The sequence below is a fragment of the Equus asinus genome, chromosome 9, assembly GCF_041296235.1.
Source record: "Equus asinus isolate D_3611 breed Donkey chromosome 9, EquAss-T2T_v2, whole genome shotgun sequence".
NCBI classification, from domain to species: domain Eukaryota; kingdom Metazoa; phylum Chordata; class Mammalia; order Perissodactyla; family Equidae; genus Equus; species Equus asinus.
The window spans coordinates 62,419,500-62,443,332 of record NC_091798.1 but is presented as its reverse complement, the minus strand read 5'-3'; the positions used below and the strand labels follow the sequence as shown (position 1 = coordinate 62,443,332).

The following is a 23,833-nucleotide window of genomic DNA, read 5'->3' as shown; positions in this document are numbered from 1 at the left end:
CAAACAGGGAGGACTTCCTGGAAGAGGTATGTTTTGAATCAAAATAGTAGGGGCGGGGAAGGGCGTGGTGCACAGCTACAAAACAAGAATTTAGTGAATTACTCATTCATCTCCGTCTTCTTCACTAGATTATGAGCTCCTGTAGGGCTGGAGCCGAGATTTATTAATCTTTTCTAGCATCAGCGCCTAGCACAGGGCCTGGCACATAGTAGGTATTAACTACATAGATGTTTGCCGAATAACTGACTGTGGGGTACGTAGAGCGGTCTATTAATCTGGCTGAAGCGCAGTTCAGGAAAAGGGAGTAGGACTGGTGACTCCGAGATTCGGCTGCCCAAGCAGCAATCGCGCACAATACACGACCCTGATGCACGACCCCCGCAGCCGGGGTGCAGCCCCCAACGCGGCTGCGCATTACAGCTCCCTTGTCGCAGGGCTGGGGGACACCGGCGATCTCCGCGCACGCATGCGCACTGTATTCTTCCCGCCTCCACCAAGATGGCGGTGGCCAAGTAGCGAGGGGGCGGAGTGTGGCCGCCGGAAACCCAGCCGCTGCTGGGGGGAGTTGCAGGCGAAGGCCCGGGAGCAGCGGGCCGAGGCTGGCGCGATGCTGTTCCCGGGAATCCTTGTTGGGTACTGGTGAGGAAGGTGAAGCACGGAGTTCCCTTCCCGGGCCCTCGGCGCCCCCTATGTACACCTCCCTGGGCTCGGGGCCGGTCGCCGCTTTGCCCGCTTCTGGACCACCCTCTCCTCTCAGGTCCTGGAGCTCCGGCGGCCGCAGGGGCTGTGTCCCGCAGGAGGGGAAGCGCCCAGGCTGCGTCCGTGCTTCTGGCCACGGGACGAGCGTCTGGCAGGTGAGTGAGGCTGCAAGCATTGGCGTCTCCTCCTCGCCGCTGCTCGGGACCCTAGTGGTGCTCGGCCCGATTGCGGCTCTCTTGTCTCCACGTCCCACCCCGTCCCCGCCCCGCGCCCCCTTGCAGGCCTCCAGTTGGCCCCTGGCTTCGCAAGTCCTCCATTCTCACAGCGGGTGGGGGTCGTGGGGCCTGCCGCCCTCCGCACCTTTCCTGGCTCCTGAGGAAGCTTCCCCCGGGCAAGCGGTCTCTCCGCGTTGGGTGGGTGGGTCGTCGGCCCCTCCTATTTTAGTCGCCTCCTCATCTTCTTCGTTTCCATCCTCTTGTTTCCTTTAGAAGTTTTTAACTGGCAAGATTACCGGATAACCTGGTACATAGAGTTACAAAGAAAAGGCTTGTTATCCAGAGGCCAGTGAATTTTATTCACCTTGATGAGGGAATCAAGTCCCAAGGAGTCCGGGATGGTTTGGGCCCATAGAACTCCTGCATAGTAGAGGAATAGTATGCCTGTGATGGCAAATGATGTTCGTCTAAATTAATCTCTACCTGACTATAGTAAATCTTTAGTCTCTGAACTTTTGAGGCTGGGGGCTGGTAAGTTTTCTAGATCTAGTGAAAGAATTGAGAAGTGTTCGTTTTAAAAAGGAAGGCCTTATGACTGTAAGATCATGTAATGACGCAAGAAAGGAGAAGTGATTTATTCTTTTATTCAATGTGAGCTTAAATTGCCCATTGAAGCTTTAGAATCCCGTATTGTACAAGCCCTTTGTTTTATTTAGAAAGGACTAAAATGGAGAAAAGCTTTTTAAACTAAAACTTTTCAAATTTCTCGGGTTGTCAGTTGTTGCTACTGCTTAACAATCCTTATAGTACTTGGTATTTTCTATAAAATTTAGGCTATGCCAGTCTCAGTTTTCCCTCCTTTTTTACTGGGACAAGGGGAGTCAGAATTAATGGTTTAAGAAACTGTCCTAAATAATGTAGTACCTTGCCAGAGCTTATAAATGGCATCTGCAGGATCGAAATAGTAGTAGAAGAAGTTGCCATGGCTGGTTCTCCCATCTTTTCTTGTAGTTGGATAATGTGTCAAGAGCCCCAAAACTGTAAAAGTGGGATTATAAATGGTAGTTTGTCCTTTGAGATTGCAAATGGGTGGACCCTTTTAAATTAACATTAAGTTGAGCAATGTCAGTTTGTTTAAGGTATGCTGGGTGCTCTCCAAAGTTATTAAAGCACAAACTATCCTTGCCTTGTTGGAAATCTACATTAAAAATCTTTCAGGGGCCGGCCTGGTGGCCTAGCGGTTAAGTTCGCGTCCTCTGCTTCGGTGGCCTGGGGTTCGTTGGTTCGAATCCGGGTGTGGATATATGTACCGCTCATCAAACCATGCTATGGCAGGTTTGCCACATACAGAATAGAGGAAGATGGGCATAGATGTTAGCTCAGGGCCATTCTTCCTTGGCAAAAAGAGGAGGATTGGTGGCAGATGTTAGCTCAGGGCTAATCTTCCTCAAAAAAAATTAATAATATAATAATAAAGATCTTTCACAGATGGCTTATAATTGGCCGCACAGATTTGTTTAATTTTCATTCTACCTCATGACACATACGTTCTCCTTTGCTGTAGACTTTATGACTTATTAATGAATCTCTTAAATTTAGGGAGAGAATTGTTGAGTTTAAGAGAAGGTGTTTTTCTGTTTGATTCTTGTATGAGCTAGTTCCTTCATTTGTTCATTGCTAGCCTTCACTTTTCTACCAACCAAGACTGCATGCTTTTAGAGCTGGTTGTCTCTCAATCCTGTGCTTTTGGCTGAAGGGATAGTAGGACTGCTGAGCCCCAATCAGTGGCTCACTCCCTCTGGCAAAATAATTTGAAGCATTTTGTCAGAAGACACCGCTGACCATAAACTCGCCTTAAAATCTCTCACTCTTTCACTTTTATGGAAGCTGTTTTTTCTCTCTCATTCTCTCTGTATGAACCCCTTTTTGTCTTTCTGTTCATCCAACCCATTAGTCTATTGCTGGCTTCATTTGCCTCCCTATGTAACCGGGATCCCATGGTCATCACTTTTTACAAAAGCTCTCGTAGATGCCCTAGAATGCGTTACTTTCTGTAGATTTACCTTTCTAATCCCCAGTCCTGAATAAGCCTCATCACTAACTTTGTCAGTTGACCCCTGAAATCCTAAAGGATGCAAGAGACAGTTATGTAAGGATATTGGTTAGTATTCATATCACTTGGTGCTCTGATTTCTGCTGGGTCTTTGGTGTTGATTATGTTCTTTTTGTCTCATTTCCTAAAGGTTTCTATAGGAAATAACTTGATCTCTTTCTTTCCTGAGAAAAATCTCAACCACCTTCTAGTTCACTCTTTTCCATCTCAGTGTCATTTCCTTATTTACTCATATCTCAGAGGAAGAAATGTCCTTCCTTTTTTTCAAGAGCAACCCTCTCCAAATGTGTTCATGGTCATCCCTCCCCATCTTTCTTTCTGTAGAACTGTCCATTATCACTCCTTCTTCAGTCTTTCCGTGTCTAGGCTACATACATGCTTATATCTTTAACAGGGCTGCCAAATACAGTATTATGTGCTGTGCAACAACAAGGAAGCCAGTATGAATCTTGAGCCTGCTATCCCACTGTATTTTTATTCTTTAAAGACTCATTCTTTCATCCCTGGAGCCTGGTATAGTAGGAAGAACATTGACTCTTGAGCCAGATCTGGATTTGATGTCTATCAAAACCATTTAGTGGCTGTGGCTGCAAGCAAGTTACAACTCAGACCCTATAAAGTAGAGTGTTACACTTACCTTACAAAGTTGAAATTGAAGAAATTTAACACATGTTAAATGTCAGTCCAAGTGTTTGGTACATTATGGAGTTCTTATAAATTATTTTTCCTTTGTACTCTGACTTCCTTTACCATTTCGGCACTGAAATTGTGAGTTTTTAAAAGTCACCTGTGGCCTCCTAATCACCAAATCTAATAGCCTTTTCTCAGTCATCCTTGATTTCCTTGGACCATTTGTGAAATGTACTCTATAGGAATGAAATAATCTGATGTCTTGGTTCTTCTGCATTGTGCTTCCTCATTCTCTTCTCTGAAAGTTTCTTCACTCCTGCACTGTCTCCTGCACTGTCTTCATTTTGTCTTCCCCCTAAACATAGCTGTTCCCTACATCAGTTAGGATGCAAACTGGATTTAAAAACAAAAGGAATGTATTGGTTCATGTAATTGCCAAGTGCAAAGATAGAATTGGCTTAAAAAGTAGTTTTTTTATAGTCTTATGTCATCAGGGCTGAGGTTCTGTTTTTCTGCTATTCTCTCAACTTTGTCCTGTTTGGGCTTCATGCTCAGACTGGCTTCCCTCCTGGTAAAAGACAGCTATCAGCAGTGTTCATATTATAGCCTCTTTCATTTACTTCCAAAGGGAGAGAGAGAAGGCTTCTCTTCCCCTAGCCTTTTTGCAAAAGGCCTAAGCTGTACTCTGAATAAACAGAGAAGATCATGCTGCCAAGTCTGCCACAATATCTTTGTCAAGAGAGATAGAATTATTCTAATTGACCTAGCCAGTGGATGAATCTCATGAGGAGGAGGTGGAATGGATCCTGGGGAGATTACCAGTGCTCTTAAGGGTCTCTCTGCTTTTCACTGTGTTCTCTTGATGATTGTATCCTTTTTTTAATGACAGAAGTCATCATTTCTGTGTGGATGTTTCTCAATTCTGTAACTCTGCTTCTTCAACTGCTTGCTGTATATCACTATCTTAGATGTCCTACCGTAAGCCTAACTCATACCAAACTGAATCAGTTGGATTTCCATCCACCTACCCTCACCTAGTGTGTTTACATGTGCATGTGTGTATATGTATTTCTCTTCCTCCTGATTTCTGTTTTCTAATCACCTTTCTCTCAGTCTCCTGGTCTTGAAACCTTGCAGTCATCTTGGTTCTTCTCCCACATTCAATCATTTGTCAGATCTTGAATATATCTTATATTGGTTCAGCCCCCAATTACATAATACCCGACTAACGGATCTTTAAACAGTATCTCACATAAAAAGAAGTCCAGAATTGGAGGGTTCCATAGTTAGTCAATTTAGCTGCACAATGATGTTATTAAGGATCCAGGTGCTTTCCATCTTTATCCTTTGTGTGCTGACCTTTGTGCTCAGGCTTGTCCTCTCATGGTTGCATATTCCTCCTTCTGCTCCATGCATCACATTCTCACACAGCCACCAAAGACAGGAGGAAGTTTGCCCTCACATCTCTTGATTAGGCAAGTAGACCCTTTACAGAAGCCCTATATCACATGTGCATCCTGTTGTGCTCATGCCTTAGTTGCAAGGGGGCAGGGAAAACTAATACTTGACATTTCAGTCTAGGAAGAACTTAGGCAAAAGGCTGAACAGAAGATAATCAACAATGTCAGTGACATACTTCCATTGTAGTCTATGGGGAAGTAAGTTCAAATAAATAAGAGTTTTCAGATAGTAGTAGCAAATTTAAAGTACTCCTTACTCCAAGAGTTGATATGTATAATAGAATTTTGGTCAAACATTAAATAGTCATAAGTGACTGATTAGAATTGTATTATTATGTAAAATTAGGATATTTGAATGGCATATCCCCAGTTTTTTAAGGTTGATGTTAAGTACGCTTAGGCATACCTGGTAGAGCTGCTGTGAGAAATGGGCACATATAACAACTATTAGGAAATGGATTCTTGGTTCCCCTTGTGGGTGGGAGGCATTTGGATATAGGGGGATCTTTTTGGTTGTCATAGTGATTGTGAGGTCCTACTGATGATTAGTGAGTAGAGGCCAGATACACTAAGTGTCCTGTGATGTCTGCCCACCAAGTAAGAATCATCCCTTCAAAAATACCAGTAGTGCCTCTACACAAAGCAAATGCTTTGCTTTTTGAAAGAATTCACTGAGGTTCATCTGTATTCTTATATAGCAAGTGACAGAAAACCAAATTCAAACTGCTTGAACAATAAACGGAATGATTAGGTCTTATAGTTAAACTTCAGCTAAGGCTTCATCCAGCGGCTCCTGTGAAATCATCAAGGACGTGGCTCACTTTCTCTGTGAAACATTCTGCTCTGTCATTCTCCGTGTTTGATTTCATTTTCAGGCCAGCTTATCTCATGGTAGCAAATTACTGTAGCACTTTCAGACTCAATATCCTCAATTTACATATAAAGTAAAATGAAGACTATCTTTTTGTTTGATTTTATGTTTGTTGAGTATCATCACTGCTGAAACCTTCCCTAAATACCTACACCTAAAAGTTGATTACTTCCCGTCATACTACAACTTTATAATCTGTGTAACTTTGTTATATGTCATACTCTATGGGTATTATTTTTCTATGTCTCATGTATTACCTTGTCTTAATTATCTTTGTATTCTTAATGTGTAGGGTACTCCCTGGCTTAGTAGCATACAGTAACTATTTATGGAAAGAATTAATGAATGACATAGACAGGAAGGACGTGGGAAGAGACAGAGAAATATAAGAAGGCCCCATTCCTGCAGTAGTTGTTATTGAACCATGAATTATGTACATTGTACTCCTGCTACCACCAAAGCATGTATTTGTAATTAATAAAGTATGAATTCCTTGGAAACCTTACTGAATTCTTGTAGTGTTTTTGTCATTATTTTCTCAACAAAACTGAAACCAATTGCCATTATTCATTCATTCAGCAAATATTTTTGAGGGCCTGCTGTGTGCACATAATATAGCAATAATGGTGAACAAAATAGAGCCTATACTCTCCTTGAACTTAAATGTTAGCGAGGGACACAGTCAATAAACATTATCCATGTGTCCACATGTACACACATATCAGATAGTCAAAAGGCTTTGAAGTAAAATAAAATAGGTTTGGGGGTAAAGAGTAATGGGATGCTACTTGAGATAGATTGGTGAGGGAAGGGCTTTTTGAGAAGCCCTTTGAACTGAGAGACCTAAATGAAGTGATGGAGTAAGCCCTGGAACTATCTGGGGGAAAATGTTTAGGTAGGAGCAGCAACTTCTAAGATGAAGTGTGTCTGTCATCTTGAAAGAACAGCAGGGAGGCCAGTGTGACTGAAATAGAGTGAGTGAAGCGGGGAGTGGTCAGAGAGGTGGTAGGACAGGTGGCAGAGGCTAGATCAAGTAGGGTATTGAAGGTCATTTTAAGACTTGATTTTAGTCTGAGTGAGATGGAAATCATTGAAAGGTTTTAAGCATAGGAATATCCAGATTTGACTTGGTTTTTGAAAGAATTACTCTGGCTTTGTGTAGACAATTGATTGTAGGAGGCAGGAATGGAAGCAGGAAACCAGTTAGGAAAATCTTACAATAATCTAGGTTGGAAATGTGGTGCTTGGACAAGGTGGTAGTGGTGGAGGAGCAAAGAAGTGGTCAGATTTGTGCTATATTTAGAAAGCATTCAGAATTTATTGATGGATTGGATGTGGAGTGTGAGGGAAAGAGAAGTAAAGGATGACTCCAAGTTTTTTGACATGAGCAACTAGGTGAAAGGTGGTACATTTTACTGAGATGGGGTCTATGGGTCAGTGGTAGGGGGTTGGTGGGAAGTGGGTTTGGAGATTTAAGTCAGTTTTGTTTTGGATATGGCTATGTTTGAGGTACCTATGAGGTACTCAAGTGGAGACATTGAATAGGCATATATATTAGGAGTTTAAGGGAGAGGTGGAGCTAGAGGTATACATTTGGAAATTATCGGTGTATAGATGATATTTAGGACTACAGGACCAGATGAGATCACGTGGGAAGTGCAAAAGGATTTATGAAACATTTTGATATTAAAAATGGTTTCTTATATCGAAGATTGGAAGCCATTATTTGGGACAATAATAGTTATAGCATTTAGAGTATGGAGAGGTTAGTTAGTAATTCTCTGAGAAAGAGATGGGACTTGACAGGATAAAAAAGGCTTTTTCCTTTTTCCATGCCACGCACAATGCCTGACATTTAGTAAGCATTCTGCAAGTGTGGTAAATGAACAAGAAGCACTCAGGCTGGGGAACAGCTTGAGCAGAGGTATGGCAGCAGCCAAAGTGGGAGTGTTTTAAAAGAAAGTCAGAGAACTAGAGAAGATAGTTTGTGCTGGTGAAGTAGTGAAAAGTAGGATTGGGTTAGTCTATTCAAGGTTTTAAATGCTAAAACAACAGTTATATTTAGTCCTATGATTAATGATTTTCAACTCTATTTCTATTGTTAGCACAGTGCCTCTAGTTTCCATCTTCTAATAGATGCTCAGTAAATATTGAATAAGTGAATATGGAATTCGCAACGTGTAAGATTTACCTCTACCGTATTCTCTCCGGCGTATTAAAGTATACTAGAATGCAAACTACGTTAAGTGACATAGGGATAACCTTATGTTTGCTTCAATTTATTATTATTTCTAATAATAAGCATTAAAAACATTTATACTTTATTATTGATATCAAGTTACTTGAGACATACCTCACAACTGGCCAGAAGATACCGGGGCATGGGGCTGGCCCCATGGCTGAGTGGTGAGGTTCGTGTGCTCCACTTCGGTGGCCCAGGGTTTCACCAGTTCAAATCCTGGGCAGGGACATGGCACCGCTCATCAAGCCCTACTGAGGCGGCGTCCCATATGCCACAACTAGAAGGACCCACAACTAAAAAAAAGCAAAATACACAACTATGTACCAGGGGGCTTTGGGAGAAAAAGGAAAAATAAAATCTTTAAAAAAAAAAAAAGAAAATACTCGGGTATTGGAAACACTGGGTTGAAAAATGGCTGCTCAAGAAAGTGAGGAGCCCTAACAATCTTTAGAGCTAGCAGTTACTTTGTTTTTATAGGAATGACTACTGTGTGCCTGTTTATAGATCATTTTCTCATTTAGGTGTCAAGGAGCAAAACTAGAGATGATATGTCTTTGGAGATCTAATTATCCTTTAAAAGTTATATCATTTAAAATACTAAATATAATTAGAAATGATCTCTATTTGAAATAATTAGCATATCATAGACTTACACAATTTAAATGTTAGAAAATAATTTACCTGGATAAAATCATACTGAGACAAAAACTAATTGAAATTTTAAAGTTACATTTTGAAGTATTTTTTTATATTTAGGATACTTCAGGTTTGTCGTTATTTTCTTCTATTCTTGTAGTATACCCCATTATTAAAGTTTTAAATAGTCGTTGAAAAAAATTTAGGAAATGCAATAAAAAGTACAGATAACATCCATAAACTCATCATATAGAGAAAACCAGTGTAGTTTTTGTCTTGCCCCGCCACTCCCTCCCTCTCATTTCTGTGCCTAGAACTTATTTCCCCCTTTAGTCACATTATAAGTGTAAGTGTGTGTGTACCTCTAATTTTTTTTAACATTAGGTTATATACATTTCTTAGAATATTTTGTAAATCTCATTTTTATTGACCGTATAATCCATTGAAAGAATTTTTTCAACTGAGGTCATAATAGTTTATAACATTGTGTAATTTCAGTTGTACATTATTATTTGTCCCTTACCATACATATATGCTCCTTTACCCCTTTCGCCAACTCCCCCAATCCCCTTCCTCTCTGGTTTTACTGTATTATCCTTTTTATGTATTGCTGGGTTCAGTTTGTTCATATTTTGTGTATGATTTTGCTTTAGTGTTCATGAGTGAGATGGCCTATATTGTCCTTGTCAGGATTTGAAATCATCATTATGCTAGCTTTATAAATGAGCCGACCCTCATTTTCTATTCCTGGAAGAGTTTGTGTATGATTGGAATTATTTCTTCCTAAAATGTGTGCTAGAACCTGGCAGAGAAGCCATCTGGGCTGGGAATTTTCTTTGTTTTGGGGGTTTTTTTTTGCTTGTTTGTTTGTGAGTTTTTTTGGTGAGGAAGATTGGCCTTGAGCTGAGATCTGTTGCCAATCTTCCTCTTTTTTGCTTGAGGAAGATTGTTGCTGAGCTAACATCCGTGTCATCCTCTGTTTTATATGTGAGACGCTGCCACAGCATGGCTTGACGAGTGGTGTGCAGGTCTATGCCCAGGATCCCAACTTGCAGACCCTGGGCCTCCAAAGCAGAGTGCGCAAATTTAACTGCTATGCCACTGGGCAGGCCCGAGCTTTCTTTGTTTTTAGTTACTAATTTGGCTTCTCATTGTTAAACAAGTTTTCTGTCTGTTACACAAGTTTTCTGTCTCATGATTATTTTGGTAATTTTTCCCTAAGACTTCTTTTTTGTCTAAATTTTCAAATTTACTGGCATAAAGTTGTTTGTAATAAATATTCTGTTATCCTTTTAATGGCTATAGGGAAAAATTCCGTTCTCATGTCTGATGTAGGCTGTGTGTACCTTCTCCTTCTCCTTTATCAGCCTCACCATAGATTTAGTAGTCTTTCAAAAGAACCACATTTTTAATCTTGATGATCCTTTTTATTACATGTTTTCTACTGCAATGATTTCCACTCTTTATTTCCTTCCTCCTACTTTTTTGGGCTTTACTTTTTTGTTCTTCTGCTGACTTCTTATAGTTCACTACTTTTCAGCATTTCTTCTTTTTAAATATGTGCATCTAAGGCTAAACATTTCCCTCTAAGCACTGTTTTAGCTAGCTGTATTACTCAAATTATGATATGTAGTATTTGTGTAATTCACTTTAAAATGTTTTCTGATTTTTGTCAGTTTCATCTTTGACTTTTGGATTATTTGGAAGTATTATATTTCTCAATTTCTAAACACATGGAGATTTTCTAGTTATTTTTAGTTTGTGTTTGATTTTTAATATTACAATGTAATCAGAGAACATACACTGTGTTTCAGAAGTCTGTGATTTCAGACTTAGAATTTGAGATCTGCATTATGGCCCAGTATATTGTTTTTTTTTTTCTCTGTAGTTATTGAGCACAATGTTCTTTATATTTTCATTAGGCCATGTTTGTTAATCTTGTGTTTCAAATCTCTCGTATAATTAATGATATTTTGTTTGCTTGTATCAATTACAGAGAAGGGTGTCTTAAAATATCCCAACATGGTTGTGGATTTGATCATTTTTTCTTGTAGTTCTCTCAACTTTTGCTTTGTGTATGAGGCTATGCTAGTAGATACATAGAAATGTATAATAGTTACATCTTCTTAGTGACTTATCAGTATGAAGTGTTCCTCTTTTATTCTGATAGTGCTTTTTGCATTAAGATCTAGTTTGTCTGGGATTGTTATAGCAACACCAGTGTTCTTTTTATTACTGTTGTAAGATATGTCTTTCTCCATTCTTTGACCTCCAACCTTTCTGTATTCCTATGTTTTAGGTGTGTCTGTGTGTGACATGTTAGGTTTAAATCTCCCATCTTACTGTGTACTTTATGTCTGCCCTATTTGTTAATTGTACCCTTTTCTCTGCTTTATCATTTAGATGAGTTGGCTATTTTATCATTCAGATTTTTCCCCTTATTTGAAAGTTATGACCTCTTTTTCTCTTCTTTTACTAGTTACTCTAGAAATTACAATATGCATCTTATAAACTCTAGTGTTAATTGATACCTTTATCCTCTTCCCAGATGATACACTTTAATTCTATTTACTCACAGCCCTACTTATATAGTATTCTTGATGTGCATTTTAATTCATTCTTATTTTTCTCTTTCTCTTCATTATTGTTTTTGTTATTGTTTTATATTATCAATACTCAGTTTAGGTTAATGCATGTATTTACCGTGTTCTTATGTTTCCTATGGTCTTCCACTTAGGATCGTTTTCCTTGATCTTGAAGAATCTGAAACACACCCTTTATAATTTCTTTTAGTCTGTTTGCCTGAAGATATCTACCTCACTTTTGAAGCATATTTTTGCTAGGTACAGAATTCTAGGTTGGCAGTTACTTTATTTCAGCACATTCCACTGCTGTTGAGACCTCAGCATTTTATGTCTCTTTTTCTTTTTAAAATAACCTATCATTTTCCTTTGGCAGCGTTTAAGATTTTCATCTTTGTCTTTGATTTTCTGTTGTTTTAGTATGCTGTGATTAGGCATTGGATTCTTTGGGCTTCGTGAGTGTGTGGATCGCTGTCTTATCAGTCATGGAAATTTCTTAGCCCTTATTCAGATATTTCCTTTGCTCTGTATTCTTTCTCCTGTCCTTTTGGGACTTCTGTTTAATACGTTAGACCTTCTTATTCTGTCTCCTCCTCCCTTTTCTGTTCTTTTCCTTCTTTTTGTCTCTCTAGGTATCATTCTGGATAGCTTGGTCTGACCTATCTTCAAAGTTCAAAATTTTTTCACATATATATAATCTGCTTTTAACTTATCCAATAAGTTCTTAATTTAGGTTATTTTATTTTTCAGTACTAGAATTTTTTATTCTTTTTGAGATCTACCATGTCACTTTTTATGTTTTCAGTCCCAAGCAAAAGTAGTTGAGCTGACTTTTATCCCCTTGAATGTATAAGCATAGTTACTTTGCAGTCTGTGTCTGTTAATTCCAATATTGTCAAGTCTCTGTGGGCCTAATTCTCTTGTCTGTTGTAGAAATAATTTGATGTATAAAATGAAGTTAATTTTTCTCTAGAGAAGATTGCCATTTACACTTGCCAAGTGCTTGGGAGTATGAGACCATCTTAATCCAGTTTCAAATCTGTAACTTTTGTGGGCCTCCCTCTGGTTGCCTCTTACGCTCCTTAGGATGCATCCCTTTGGAGTCCCAGCCCAAAGCCAAGGGTGTTTTTGCTGCAATCCCCGCCCTTTGTGTGTCCCAACTCTGACTTATGTCCCCCAGTCCTGCGAAGCAGGCAACAAATCACGAAGTTCAGCCTCTTAAATGCTGATGCTTTGTTGGCAGACCCACAAAAGGCAAAAGCTCAGCTCACCTCTCTGGGTTTTGACTTCTGGGGGATTCGAGTTGGTTATTCATTCCTCACTATCTTGGTAGTTATTTGATGCTTTTGAGAAGATTATTTTCATGTATTATCTAGCTTTTAAAGTTGACTTCAAAGGATAGATGGTCTGAATTGCCTAGTCTGCTATTTCTACAAGCAGAAGTCTAAATAGTTCTTTGACTAACTTGTTCAAGGAGGACTTAACATTTCTACATTAGTCATGCCTGTATGTTAAGGACCCTTTTATGGTACAAATGAGGTACCTTGGAAAGGTAAACATTAAGCTGTGGTTGCCTTGTAATACTTTAGCATGTGTTATCATGTCAGTTGCTGTTAACTTTGCAAAGCCCCAAAGAGGACAGAGGATATTTTAATTGACTAGAGAAGTCAGAAATACTTGTAGTATGTGGATAATGCATTGGGGTAAGAATTGTCTTTCTTGTGAGCAAAGAGAATATAATGTGAACATTTTTGAAGTGGAAATGTATGAAAGAAAGGAAGAAGGCACTGAGCTGAGGAGAGGCTGCAAGCAAATTTGTCTTTTAGTATTTTTGTTTGAAGTGGGGTTTGTTTCCATAATTAATGTGACAGCTCTCTGTATGCCATGTGGATGTTGTGTTTTTAGGTATTTTTAATGCTTTTTGGTATATCTCGGCCAGAAGATGATTTTTGAATCTTTTTACTCACATCTATTTAAAATATTGTAATTTGCATTTGATTTCTGAGATTAAATCTATTAAATAGGTCAAACACACAGGTTAGAAATTCTACTAGGCAAACAAAACTGTACTAGTTTTTACATAAATTGACATTCTTCTGCGGGTGGAGGATGTTGAAAATTTAGTATATCAGACCTATATGTATATTATATATATATATTATATCTATAAAACATATATATTTTTTTTACTGAGGAAGATTTGTCCTGAGCTAACATCTATTGCCGATCTTCCTCTTTTTATTTATTTATTTAAGATTGGCACCTGAGCTAACATCTGTTGCCAATAATTTTTTTTTTCTTTCTCTCCAAAGCTCCCCATTACATAGCTGCGCATTCCAGCTGTAAGTCCTTCTAGTTGTGCTATGGGGGATGCTGCCTCAGCATGGCTGGATGAGCCGCCAGGATCCAAACCGGTGAAACCCTGGGCCACCAAAGCAGAGCATGAACTTAACCACTTGGCCACGGGACTGGCCCCTCTTCCTCTTTTATTTGTTTGAGTAAGATTAGCCCCGAGCTAACATCTGTGCCACTCTCCCTCTATTTTGTATAGGGTTTGCTGCCACAGCATGGCTGACAAGTTGTATAGATTTGTGCCTGAGATCCAAACCCGAAGACCTGGGCCGCCAAAGTGGAATGTGCTGAACTTAACCACTAAGCCACGGGGCCTGCCCCTACCAATATATTTTTATTTTAAAGACGTTTGACTTGATGTTAATCACAGCTGTTAGCATTAAATGCTATCCATCATTTTGTGTTTACATCGATGTGTCAGCAAAATACAAAAGCAGTTTTTTTTAAGGAAACCTAGAATTCTTATATTTGTTTACGTGGTTCTTTTTTTTCTCTCTGCTAAAAGAAAATGCTAAGTTGAAGATTCTTGTTAATTATAGTTCCTTCACTTTTTTGCTATGTTAGATTTAAGCAGTGCTTTGTTTTAGGTTTGCTGACTTTCCTTCACAAAACTGAAAGATGAAATGAGGTGACAGAGAACTTTAGAACTAGAAGAGTCCTAGATATCAAGTCTCTCACGTGTCCTCCCTTCCTACCCATCTACCATTTTAAACACGTGAAAACAGAGCCTCAAGGAAGATGGATAACTCGACTTGCCTAAAGATAATACTGAACGAAAATCTCATCTCTCTCTCTTGAGTTTCTGAGGTTCTTTTCAGCCCTATGATCCTATTAGCTATACCAGGCATAGCTGAGATGATGATTTATCAGTAACTATTAAGATCAGATAAAATAGTAATGCATCTTGATTATCCATATATTTATTACAAATGCAATTAATTTTATACTTCCTAAATTCAATTTGTGAGTCTAGTGTTTCATTTCTTTAAAGTTTGGCTGTGACTAGATTTAGTTGTGAATCAGTCTCAGCAGTTGTAAATGTCTGTGTTGTTCCTAAATTGGACTCTCATATATATTTTCTAAAGAGTTTTACTTCAATACTGTCCCCTGTAAAACAGCTCTTATGTTAGAGTAAGTACCTCAGACAGTGGGTGAAGGATACTGTTCTACTGGAGTAACATTTGGCCTGTTTAGTCAACGTGCTTATTATAAACTTGTTTCCAAAACTTTGCAATGCTTGCCTCACAAGTGTAACATACATTTCCCCTGATGCTCTTCCATGTTCATTAGAGTTTGATTTTATTACCTCTGTTTAATTAGGTGTATGGCATTGTAAACTTCTCATTCTAGTCATTCTTTCATTTCTTCTCTCTTTGTCTTTGCCATAGTTTCATTTCAGACACTCTCATATATTTTATAATATTTCAATAGCATTTCTTCAATGGCTTCTTAGTTCTAACACAAGAGTTTTTCCTTTGCCTTCTTTAACAAACATCAATTTACATATTAGGATCACTGAAAGATGATATTAGCCATCAGTTAAGAAAATAAACTTAAAGGAAAATATGTCACCCTGGACAAAATCTACAAATGTATTTTAATTATTGTGCTCATTTGATTGAAACTCACCTATATTCTATTGAATTACTGAGTTGGATCTCAATTGAAACTAAGTTATGAATTTTCACAGAAATTTAATGCCTACTGAAAAACCATAAGTCATATGGGAGAAAAATCAGTTATGTAGTACCAATATAATGGATTATGCCAGCTTTAAAATCCAATTATTACTTCACTTTCATAGAAGAATTTACATGCTATCTTTTGGAAGTACATATTGGTAGGATTTTTTTTCCACAACTTAATGATATTTTATGATGATTTGCCACATACTGTGATTTCCTATTAATTTATATTGGACTAATAAGATTCTTGATTTAGTGTAGAATTAGGTCTTTGACAAAAAGTTTGCATCTCATTTCAGATAACAGCCTGCTAATTAAATATTATTATTAGGACCTTGAGGACTGGCTTTGAACCACAACAGTTTTCTTGCCAAAATGTTAAATGAAAGGAATCGAAAAGAATAGCTGAATGGGAAAAAGAGTTCTTTTCATCTTCTGTAACCAGTGTTTGATATATTGCTTTATATGCCTTAAAAAAAATAGATTATTCTGATTTTTTTTATTCTATTCCTAATCTATCATAGCGTTACCGAGTTGCAAATTAAGATCTTTTATTTGGCTTTTAATTGGTTCTTAATGAAGTTGCTGAAGGCCTTCTGTAAACCTAATAGTGGAGGCTTCTGCTTTTCTTACTTGTGTTTCCTGTAGTCAGCTTTTAATTTAATTAGGGTATTTTATGTGATTTTCTTCATACCTGGCTTACATATCCTCATTGTATTTGTCTGTTTTTTATTATCATTAAGGTATAGGAAGACATCTCTCTATTAAAGTTAAATTTATTTTGATTTCTAAATTAGAAATAGTTGACTTTGGTTCAATGGAAAATGAAAGCTGGATTCAAGTTTTTGGCTCTGCCTTTAACTAGCTCAGGACAAATCACTTAACCTTTTTGTGATTTAGCTTTTATGTCTGCAAAATTAGGACATGCTATGTTTTAACTATGCTTTTTTTCCAATATTTTTTGGAGTGACATAGTGAGCAACTATCTCAGGTAACTTTTCTAAAGCTGATGTGTATACAAAATTTTAAAAATCATATTCTACTTTTATGTTGTCAAAGCTAGGTTGTGGGCCAGCCCTGGTGGCCTAGTGGTTAAGTTCATCATGCTCTGCTTTGGCATCTCAGGTTTGGTTCCTGGTCATGGACCTACACCACTCATCTGTCAGTGGCCATGCTGTAGTGGCGGCTCACATACAAAAGGGGAAGATTGGCACTGGGTGTTAGCTCAGGACAAATCTTCCTTAGCCAAAAAAAAAAAAGCCAAATTGTTTTCTGTCATATCGTCTTGTCATATCCTTCAGAGGATATTCAGAGTTGTAACACGTAACTTGCTTCTTGGCCTCAAACTTAAATGTAGGCACTAATAAGATACAGAGATAATGTCATACTTGGTATGGTTTTGAATAAGTACTAAAATTGTTTTAGGTCTCTCTTGTTTTAAACATGAAAAATGCAGCTTTGTCAGGAAAAGAGACTTTAAAGTGTTATATCTTTGAGCAGATATTACATGCATGTAGCACACATTTCAAACAGAACAAGAGAGTGTGTGTGAAATGAAAGTAAATCTCCTACCCTGTCCCTCAGCCACCCACATCCCCGCTGCAGAGGCAATTACAGTTACCAGTTTCTTGTTTAACCTTTCAAACTATAGTCCACAGAAACCCAGAATTTCACAAACATGGCTGTGGATATTCTTTAGGAGGGCAAATATATTTACTATTATAGTGGAGTCTTATTTGTGTTTTCATCAAAAATGAGCATTCTGGAACATGACGTACTTAAGAATTTGAAGTTATAATGATAACTCTTATTCAAGCTCCAGAACAGTTTTTTACTTCAAAAATTATAAAGTAGATACAGGAAGAGGATAAACAGCTTTCTATCTAAGTCTGATTATCTAGTACTTCAGTGTGGAAATCCTATTGGTTAGGAGTTTAACAAAAGTGGTCCCATGATTAAAGGTAATTTGGAAAAATCTGGTTCGGGCAGCTCATTTGCTAGCCACACAAGAAGGTGGTTATGAGGACTTTCCATTGTAGATTACAATAAAGTGAGAGAATCTGTATATTTTGCTTATTCCCTGTCTACATGAGCAACATTTATTGACCTGACTGGGGCTTGAGGATCTGCTTCCAAGGTCACTTGCTCACTTATTTGGCTGGCAAGTTGGTGCTGATTTGGGCCCCATGTTGGCCTTTCCGTAGGTTTACCTAAGTATCCTTATACCGCGGCAGCTGGCTCCCGAGTGAGCAATCCCAAGAGACCAAGATGGAAGCTACAATGTTTTTTATGACCTAGCCTCAAAAGTCACACACATCTGTAATATCTTATTGGTCACACAGGTCAGCTCTATTTAGCATGGGAGAGCACTATACAAAGGCTTGAATACCAGAATTTAAAGACCATTGGAGATAATTTTGGAAGGTGGTTTCGAGACCTCCCAACCATAGCCCTTCCCCTCCCCATTTAAATAAGGATTGGATCAGCATTCTTATATTTGGTGTTTGTGGTAATCTCAAGGTGAATTTATGCAAAAAGCCTAAGGCTTTCAGAATGCTACATACCTTTCTATTATTTATGCACTGCTCAAGAAAATGCTTGTTTGATTGCCAAGCTTTTTGCAGTGATTTATTTTTTATTATGTTTGATGTCTGATGAGAAGAAAACTCATATAAACTGGGAATATCTAAAGATGCTAACGCTAGCTTCCTCTTAGAAATTGTAGAAGACATCCTTTAGCTTTAACAGGATGCTGAAATCTTGGCTACCTCATCTGTAGATGTTACTTTAGCCATTGGATCCAGGTGTCATCCAGAAATCTGAGTGGATATAGGGCATCTTTCATTCACAAAATAATGAATTCTGACTATAATCGTCAGAAATTTAAGGTGCGGGCATATTTATGCTGCTGGAATAGTATAGAAGAAAGAATAAGGCTGCCACTATAAGATAAAACAGAGAGAAAAAATTGCCCATGTGTTATGTTTGAGGGTAATCTTTAGAGGAGTAAGAATTTGAAGATTTAAGTCTGTTGGGGAGGTGGCAGAGAGATTTATGGGTCAAGAGTCTGTTTAGGTTATGTCCCAGACATCCAGATGAAATATCAGACAGATATTCAGAGGAGAGGGTTAGGATGGAGATATAAATTGGAGATTTAGCATCATAAAGATGATGGTTAAAGTCTTAGAACAAGGAGGAAACAGCAAAGAGAGAAAGCAGCCCTAGAACGAGCCCTGAGGCTCTCTATCTTTAGAAGACTAGTGAAGAGGCAGAGCCATTCAAGGAAGTTAGAAGGAGGAGGAAAACCAGGAGAATATGTCTTGGAGGCCAAGAGAAGATGTCTATTTCAGGTAGCAGAGAGTGATCAGCTTTGTCTAATGTTACTAAGAGATTGTACTAAGATGAGAGGATGGAATTTGGCCACATGGTAATCACTGGTGACCTTGATAGTTGAGCTTCAGGGAATTGTTTAGGATGAGGGTAGGTTAAAGAGTGAATTAGAGGTGAGAAAATAGAGCCGGGGAATGAAAGCCACTAGATCAAGAAGTTTTGCTATGAGTAGAACTGAGAAATGGGGTCATATCTGGTGTGTGTTGGGGGATAAGGTCAAGAAAGGGATTTGTAAAGATAAGTGATATTAGAGCATGCTTGTATGTTCATGAGAATGATCCAGTAGAAGAGGAGAAATTGATTGTACAGGAGAGACAGGGGCTAATCAAGGGTGACTTCTTGAAAAGACAAGAGTAGCTGGGCTCCATTGCCCAAGTGTGGGTATTGGTCTTTGATAGCAGCAGGGCTGCACATTTTAATGAAAAGGAAGCAGTGTGGGCTTATTAGGGAAATTTGAGGGAATTTCTCTCTAATGGAATGAAGTAGATCTTCAATTGAGAGTGGCATAGGTAGGAAAATAGGTGTTATAGGTTTGAGGAGGAAAAAAGGTATGAAGAAATTAACTCAGAAAGTGGGAAAGCAAACTTTCTAGGAAACTTAGTAGTCCTGCCAGTGTTGAATATCCTTTTGTGTGTATAGTTGTGAATTTAAAGTGAAACCAGCCAGCCCTATTATCTGGTTTTTCACATAAAAATCAGCTTTTCTGCATAATAAGCTCCTCTGATGCAGGCATGCAGAAGCGGAATATTTCGTTTCAGCCAGAGTTGGGATTTTACTAGGTAAATATAATAGAGGGAGAGAGAAATGAGGGGTTTGAATGACTGAAAGGGAGTGGTTATTGTTGAGTCTATGGAGGAAAGTAAAGATGAAAGTAATGGATAGTGAAAAATGATGAGAACATTAGATTGAGGAACTCAGTGAAGTAAAAGAACGTTGCATTTGGAGATAGTGGAGTGAACTAGAGGGACAGGAGTTGTGCTTTGGAAACTGGAACTTTTGTAATTGAGATTTGTGATTAAGATTTTGGAGTTAGTACAGTTATTGATGATGACAAGGACCTGAATGTGGTTGTGGGTGTGGATATTTGGAGGTGAAGAAGTTAAGAAAGTGAGTAATCCACAGAGTTGGAAGTCACTGAGAGGGATGTGGGTTAAGAAAGGAGAAGAGTGCTGGGGTCAATAGTAGATGCATAGCTGAATAGTGTGTCAAAAGAGCTTAAGTGTTTAAAGAAGTAGGAAAAATGGTTTGGAAGTGGTAATTGGATGCAAGGAGTACATCCTTCCCTTCCTCTGGCCCCTTCAACACCCACCATTCCTATCTGCTGGCCTAAAGTAAGTACATGGTGTATGAGAGGGAGAAGGTCTCCCATTGAGAAAATTGCAAGGAAAGTGGTGTCATCAGATTTCAACTAAGATAAATAGGTGAAGAGGATATTCATTGAAGAGCTTGAAGTTATAGGGGAGTTAGTTGATTAATTTATTGTTACATTAGTCTCTTGTATTTTCAGAACAGTAGTACTAAAGTGTACTGTTTATGTGAGTTACATAAATTTGTATGTTCTTATATTAAATATGTTAAACACTATGCCAAACCTGTTATGAAATTTAGATTTTCTTTTGTCAGAGGGAGGAATAGGAAGAGAGCAATATCTAGTACAAAAAGCCAAACATCTGGTATGGCTCTCATAGGAATAGTGTTGATTATAATGTTTATGGCCCCAGCCCTACCCACAGACCATTTAATCCATATGTAGTATTAACTCCCATAACTACCATGTATAATATTGAATAACACTATTTCTAGAGGAAAATGCATTTAGCTTTTCACTTTGGGATGTCAGGAACATTTCGTCTCTCCTTGTTGCCCTGAAGTAAAAGTTTCCCCTCCTTACCATATCATCACTGCCTCTATTAGGGTGAGACTTCCTTACTTCTAAGCTACTGTTAGGGCTCTAGTTTTATGGGATCAAGGAAGTAGTTGTTAGAAGTGAAAATAGAATTTAGATGAAAAAGAAAGAAGTTTCATGAAGTTGGGATAAGGAGCTGTGTGAGGAATGGTTTAGTCTTTTAATGGCTCCCTATCCCTAATCCTAAAGCAAGCACAAAATGTTTTTAGAGTTTTATGGTCTCGTATTAGTAAAGATGGAGAAATAAATAAGAAATGAGCAGGCTATCCTATGCTTCTTTTTTCACTTGTACTTTTTTTTTTTTAATTAAGATTTTGTTTTTTCCTTTTTCTCCCCAAAGGCCCCCAGTACATAGTTGTATATTTTTAGTTGTGGGTCGTTCTAGTTGTGGCATGTGGGATGCCGTCTCAGCATGGCTTGATGAGCAGTGCCATGTCTGCACCCAGGATCCGTACCGGTGAAACCCTTGGCCACCGCGGAGCGTGCGAACTTAACCACTCGGCCATAGGGCCGGCCCCATCCCTTGTACTGTTTAAGGACTAGTCACTCTCACTTCACTCTCTAAATATTTAGATAAATAAATAGATACCTGGGACAGTGCTTGTGTATTTAGGAAGATGAAGACAGCTCCTTGTTCAGCTCACAGTCTAATGGGGGGAAGTAGATCCAAGTTGAGTTGATAATTGATTTAAGTACTACAGGAGCATAGAGGGAAAAACTTCTGATTACTTCGGATAGTTAGAGACAGCTTCACAGAGTTGGATCTTGATGTATGAGAGGTAGTTCATTCATATTCCACAAATATTTGAGTAACTACTTTGGACCAGGCAGAATACTGGCTGTAGAGCATACAGTGATAACATACAAGATAAGAGTCTTGTCCTCAAGGAGCTTATGAGAAAGATCACTAAATAAGTAATCCCAAGTGTATAAATGAGATAGCTGCTAAGCTCAGGAACTTCTGGAAGCATATAGCGGGAGAGGGGATCTCACTCGGGCAAGAGGAGTTAGAGAAAGTTTTTGGGAGATGTCATCTAAACTGAGTCCTAAAAAAATGGGTCAGCGTTAGCTGGGTGAAAAACTGGTTGTGAGAACCTTCCAGGAGACGAAATAGTGAGTACAGTGAGTTGGTGGTGAATGCACAGGAGTCCAAGTGGTTGGAGTACAGGTGGAGCAGTTGGATAGCGCTGGGTAAGGGTGGAGAAGTATGAAGGGCTCAGGTCATAAAGGACCTTACATGTAGTGCTAATGAGCTTGGACTTTTGTTACCAATTGAATACTATGAAATGTAGAAGATAGTAATCTTGAAAGGTCTTTCTGGAAGCTGGCAATTATGGATTACTTTTTAAGTATAGCTTAGTGCTGGGTGGTTTTTTTGTTGTTGTTAATGTAAAAGTAGTATAGATCACTGTTAAAAATTTAAACAGTAAAAAAAGTACCACTCTATTCTACTCCGTAGAGGAAACCACTGTTAGGTTTCTTGAGTATGTTTTCAAACATTTCAAGCAGCTTAGTGTTCTTAATAACCAAAGTAGCATTAGACAAAAAAACTATTGCAAAAGAAGTGCTGGGGCAGGGGATGGAGGATCAATCCTCCTAGCTTCCAGGCAAATAAAATTTTACATAAACTGTGTAAAATAAATGGTTGATAAATCTAGCCCAGTTGTCCATTTGTCTTATCACTGCATAGGAGACTTTTTTTCTTCTTTTAAAAGAACTTTGTGTTTTCTATTATAGAAGAACAAGTATCAGAAAGATCTCGTCTCGGGACTCGCCTGGTGGTGTAGTGCTTAAGTTCATGTGCTCCACTTTGGCAGCATGGGGTTTGCAGGTTCGGATCCTAGGTGTGGACCTACACACCACTCATCAAGCCATGCTATGGTGGCGTCTCATGTACAAAACAGAGGAAGATTGGCACAGATGTTAGCTCAGGGACAATCTTCCTCACCAAAAAAGAAAAAACTCTATGAAAGTCCCAGGTGTTTTATTGAGCAGATCTAACTATTTATTTGAATTAAATAGCAGACCTTCTTTGGGAAAAGATTAAGAAAATGCCTTAATCGTTATATTGTGTTAGGTACAAGTTGGTTTGGGATCAAGGTGCTTATTGATTGCTGGTATTTGAATATGAAAGGAAATTTAGTCCAGTTCTTAAGAAATCTTACTTTTTGCTTCTATAAAAGCACCGTGACACTTCAAATAATTCTCCCCAATCTTGGAGGACTTGGCAAAGAAAGCTTAAAAACATTTACAAAGTAAATATGAAGTTTTAGTTTTAAAAATGTTACTCTATATTGAAAGAGAGAATTATGTTTATTAGTTTGCCTTGGTCTTCCTTCTTCTCTTCCAACTCTTAGAACATAATAATAGGTATTCATTTTGAACTCTTTTATTAGGTGACTCTTTCTCCCCATCCTTAAAATGAATCCCTATATCAGGTCCTATTGGGGGTAGTCCAGGTGACCCAGAGGTTTCTAATTTGATTGACACAGTCCAGTAATGCTAGGTAGATTTTTTTTTTCATTTTACCTAATAAGTTTGGATTATTTAGCCTATAATAGCAAACATTTATCTTCAGACCCAGAAGTGAAATAATTTTATAGTCTATACCTTGCCTTATATGTTCAAAATTCAGCATAAAACAAGAGGGGGGGAAGACATTCAAAAAGGAAGAAAATGGTATAGAATTAGGCAATACCATCTGCAACTGGTATACAGGATGTTGAAAAAGTGATTATTTTCTCATCCAAGGTAATAATTTGGAGATATTGGTATGAGAATAAAAGTCTTGACCCAAGGATTTGGTTTAACATTCTAATAAGTAAGGTAAACACCTTATTAGGCCATATATTTATTCTTTCCTGTATGCCAAATTTTATTTTTAACATCAGTTAAAATTGTTTTTTTTCTTATCAATCTGATGTATTTCACAGGCTAATTTGTGTGTTACAAATTGATAAATGAGTCATCAAGTAATCCAGGTTTTATGATATTTTCAATGTTAAGTGATGGTAATTATTAATCGCGTTTTCCTGGGAGAAAGATTTTTTTA

The 23,833-nt window shown here is 38.2% G+C and overlaps 1 protein-coding gene across 10 annotated transcripts in view; it reads left to right on the top strand.

Annotated features, from left to right (window-relative positions):
• Nucleotides 1-441: 441 nt before the first annotated feature.
• The window catches only part of APC (APC regulator of WNT signaling pathway), a 116,939-nt gene continuing 93,547 nt past the window's right edge, over nucleotides 442-23,833 (top strand). For 3 of the 10 annotated variants that reach the window (XM_070517595.1, XM_070517589.1, XM_070517583.1), the window contains exon 1: nucleotides 463-854. Coding sequence is in view for 4 of the 10 variants with exons in the window: in XM_014842947.3 (XP_014698433.3) it covers nucleotides 690-854 (165 nt within the window). In the remaining 6 variants the exon portion in view is untranslated. Of the gene's footprint in view, nucleotides 855-23,833 lie in introns of all 10 variants that reach the window. The other 7 variants (XM_070517598.1, XM_070517594.1, XM_070517588.1 and 4 more) reach the window with 5 other exon arrangements.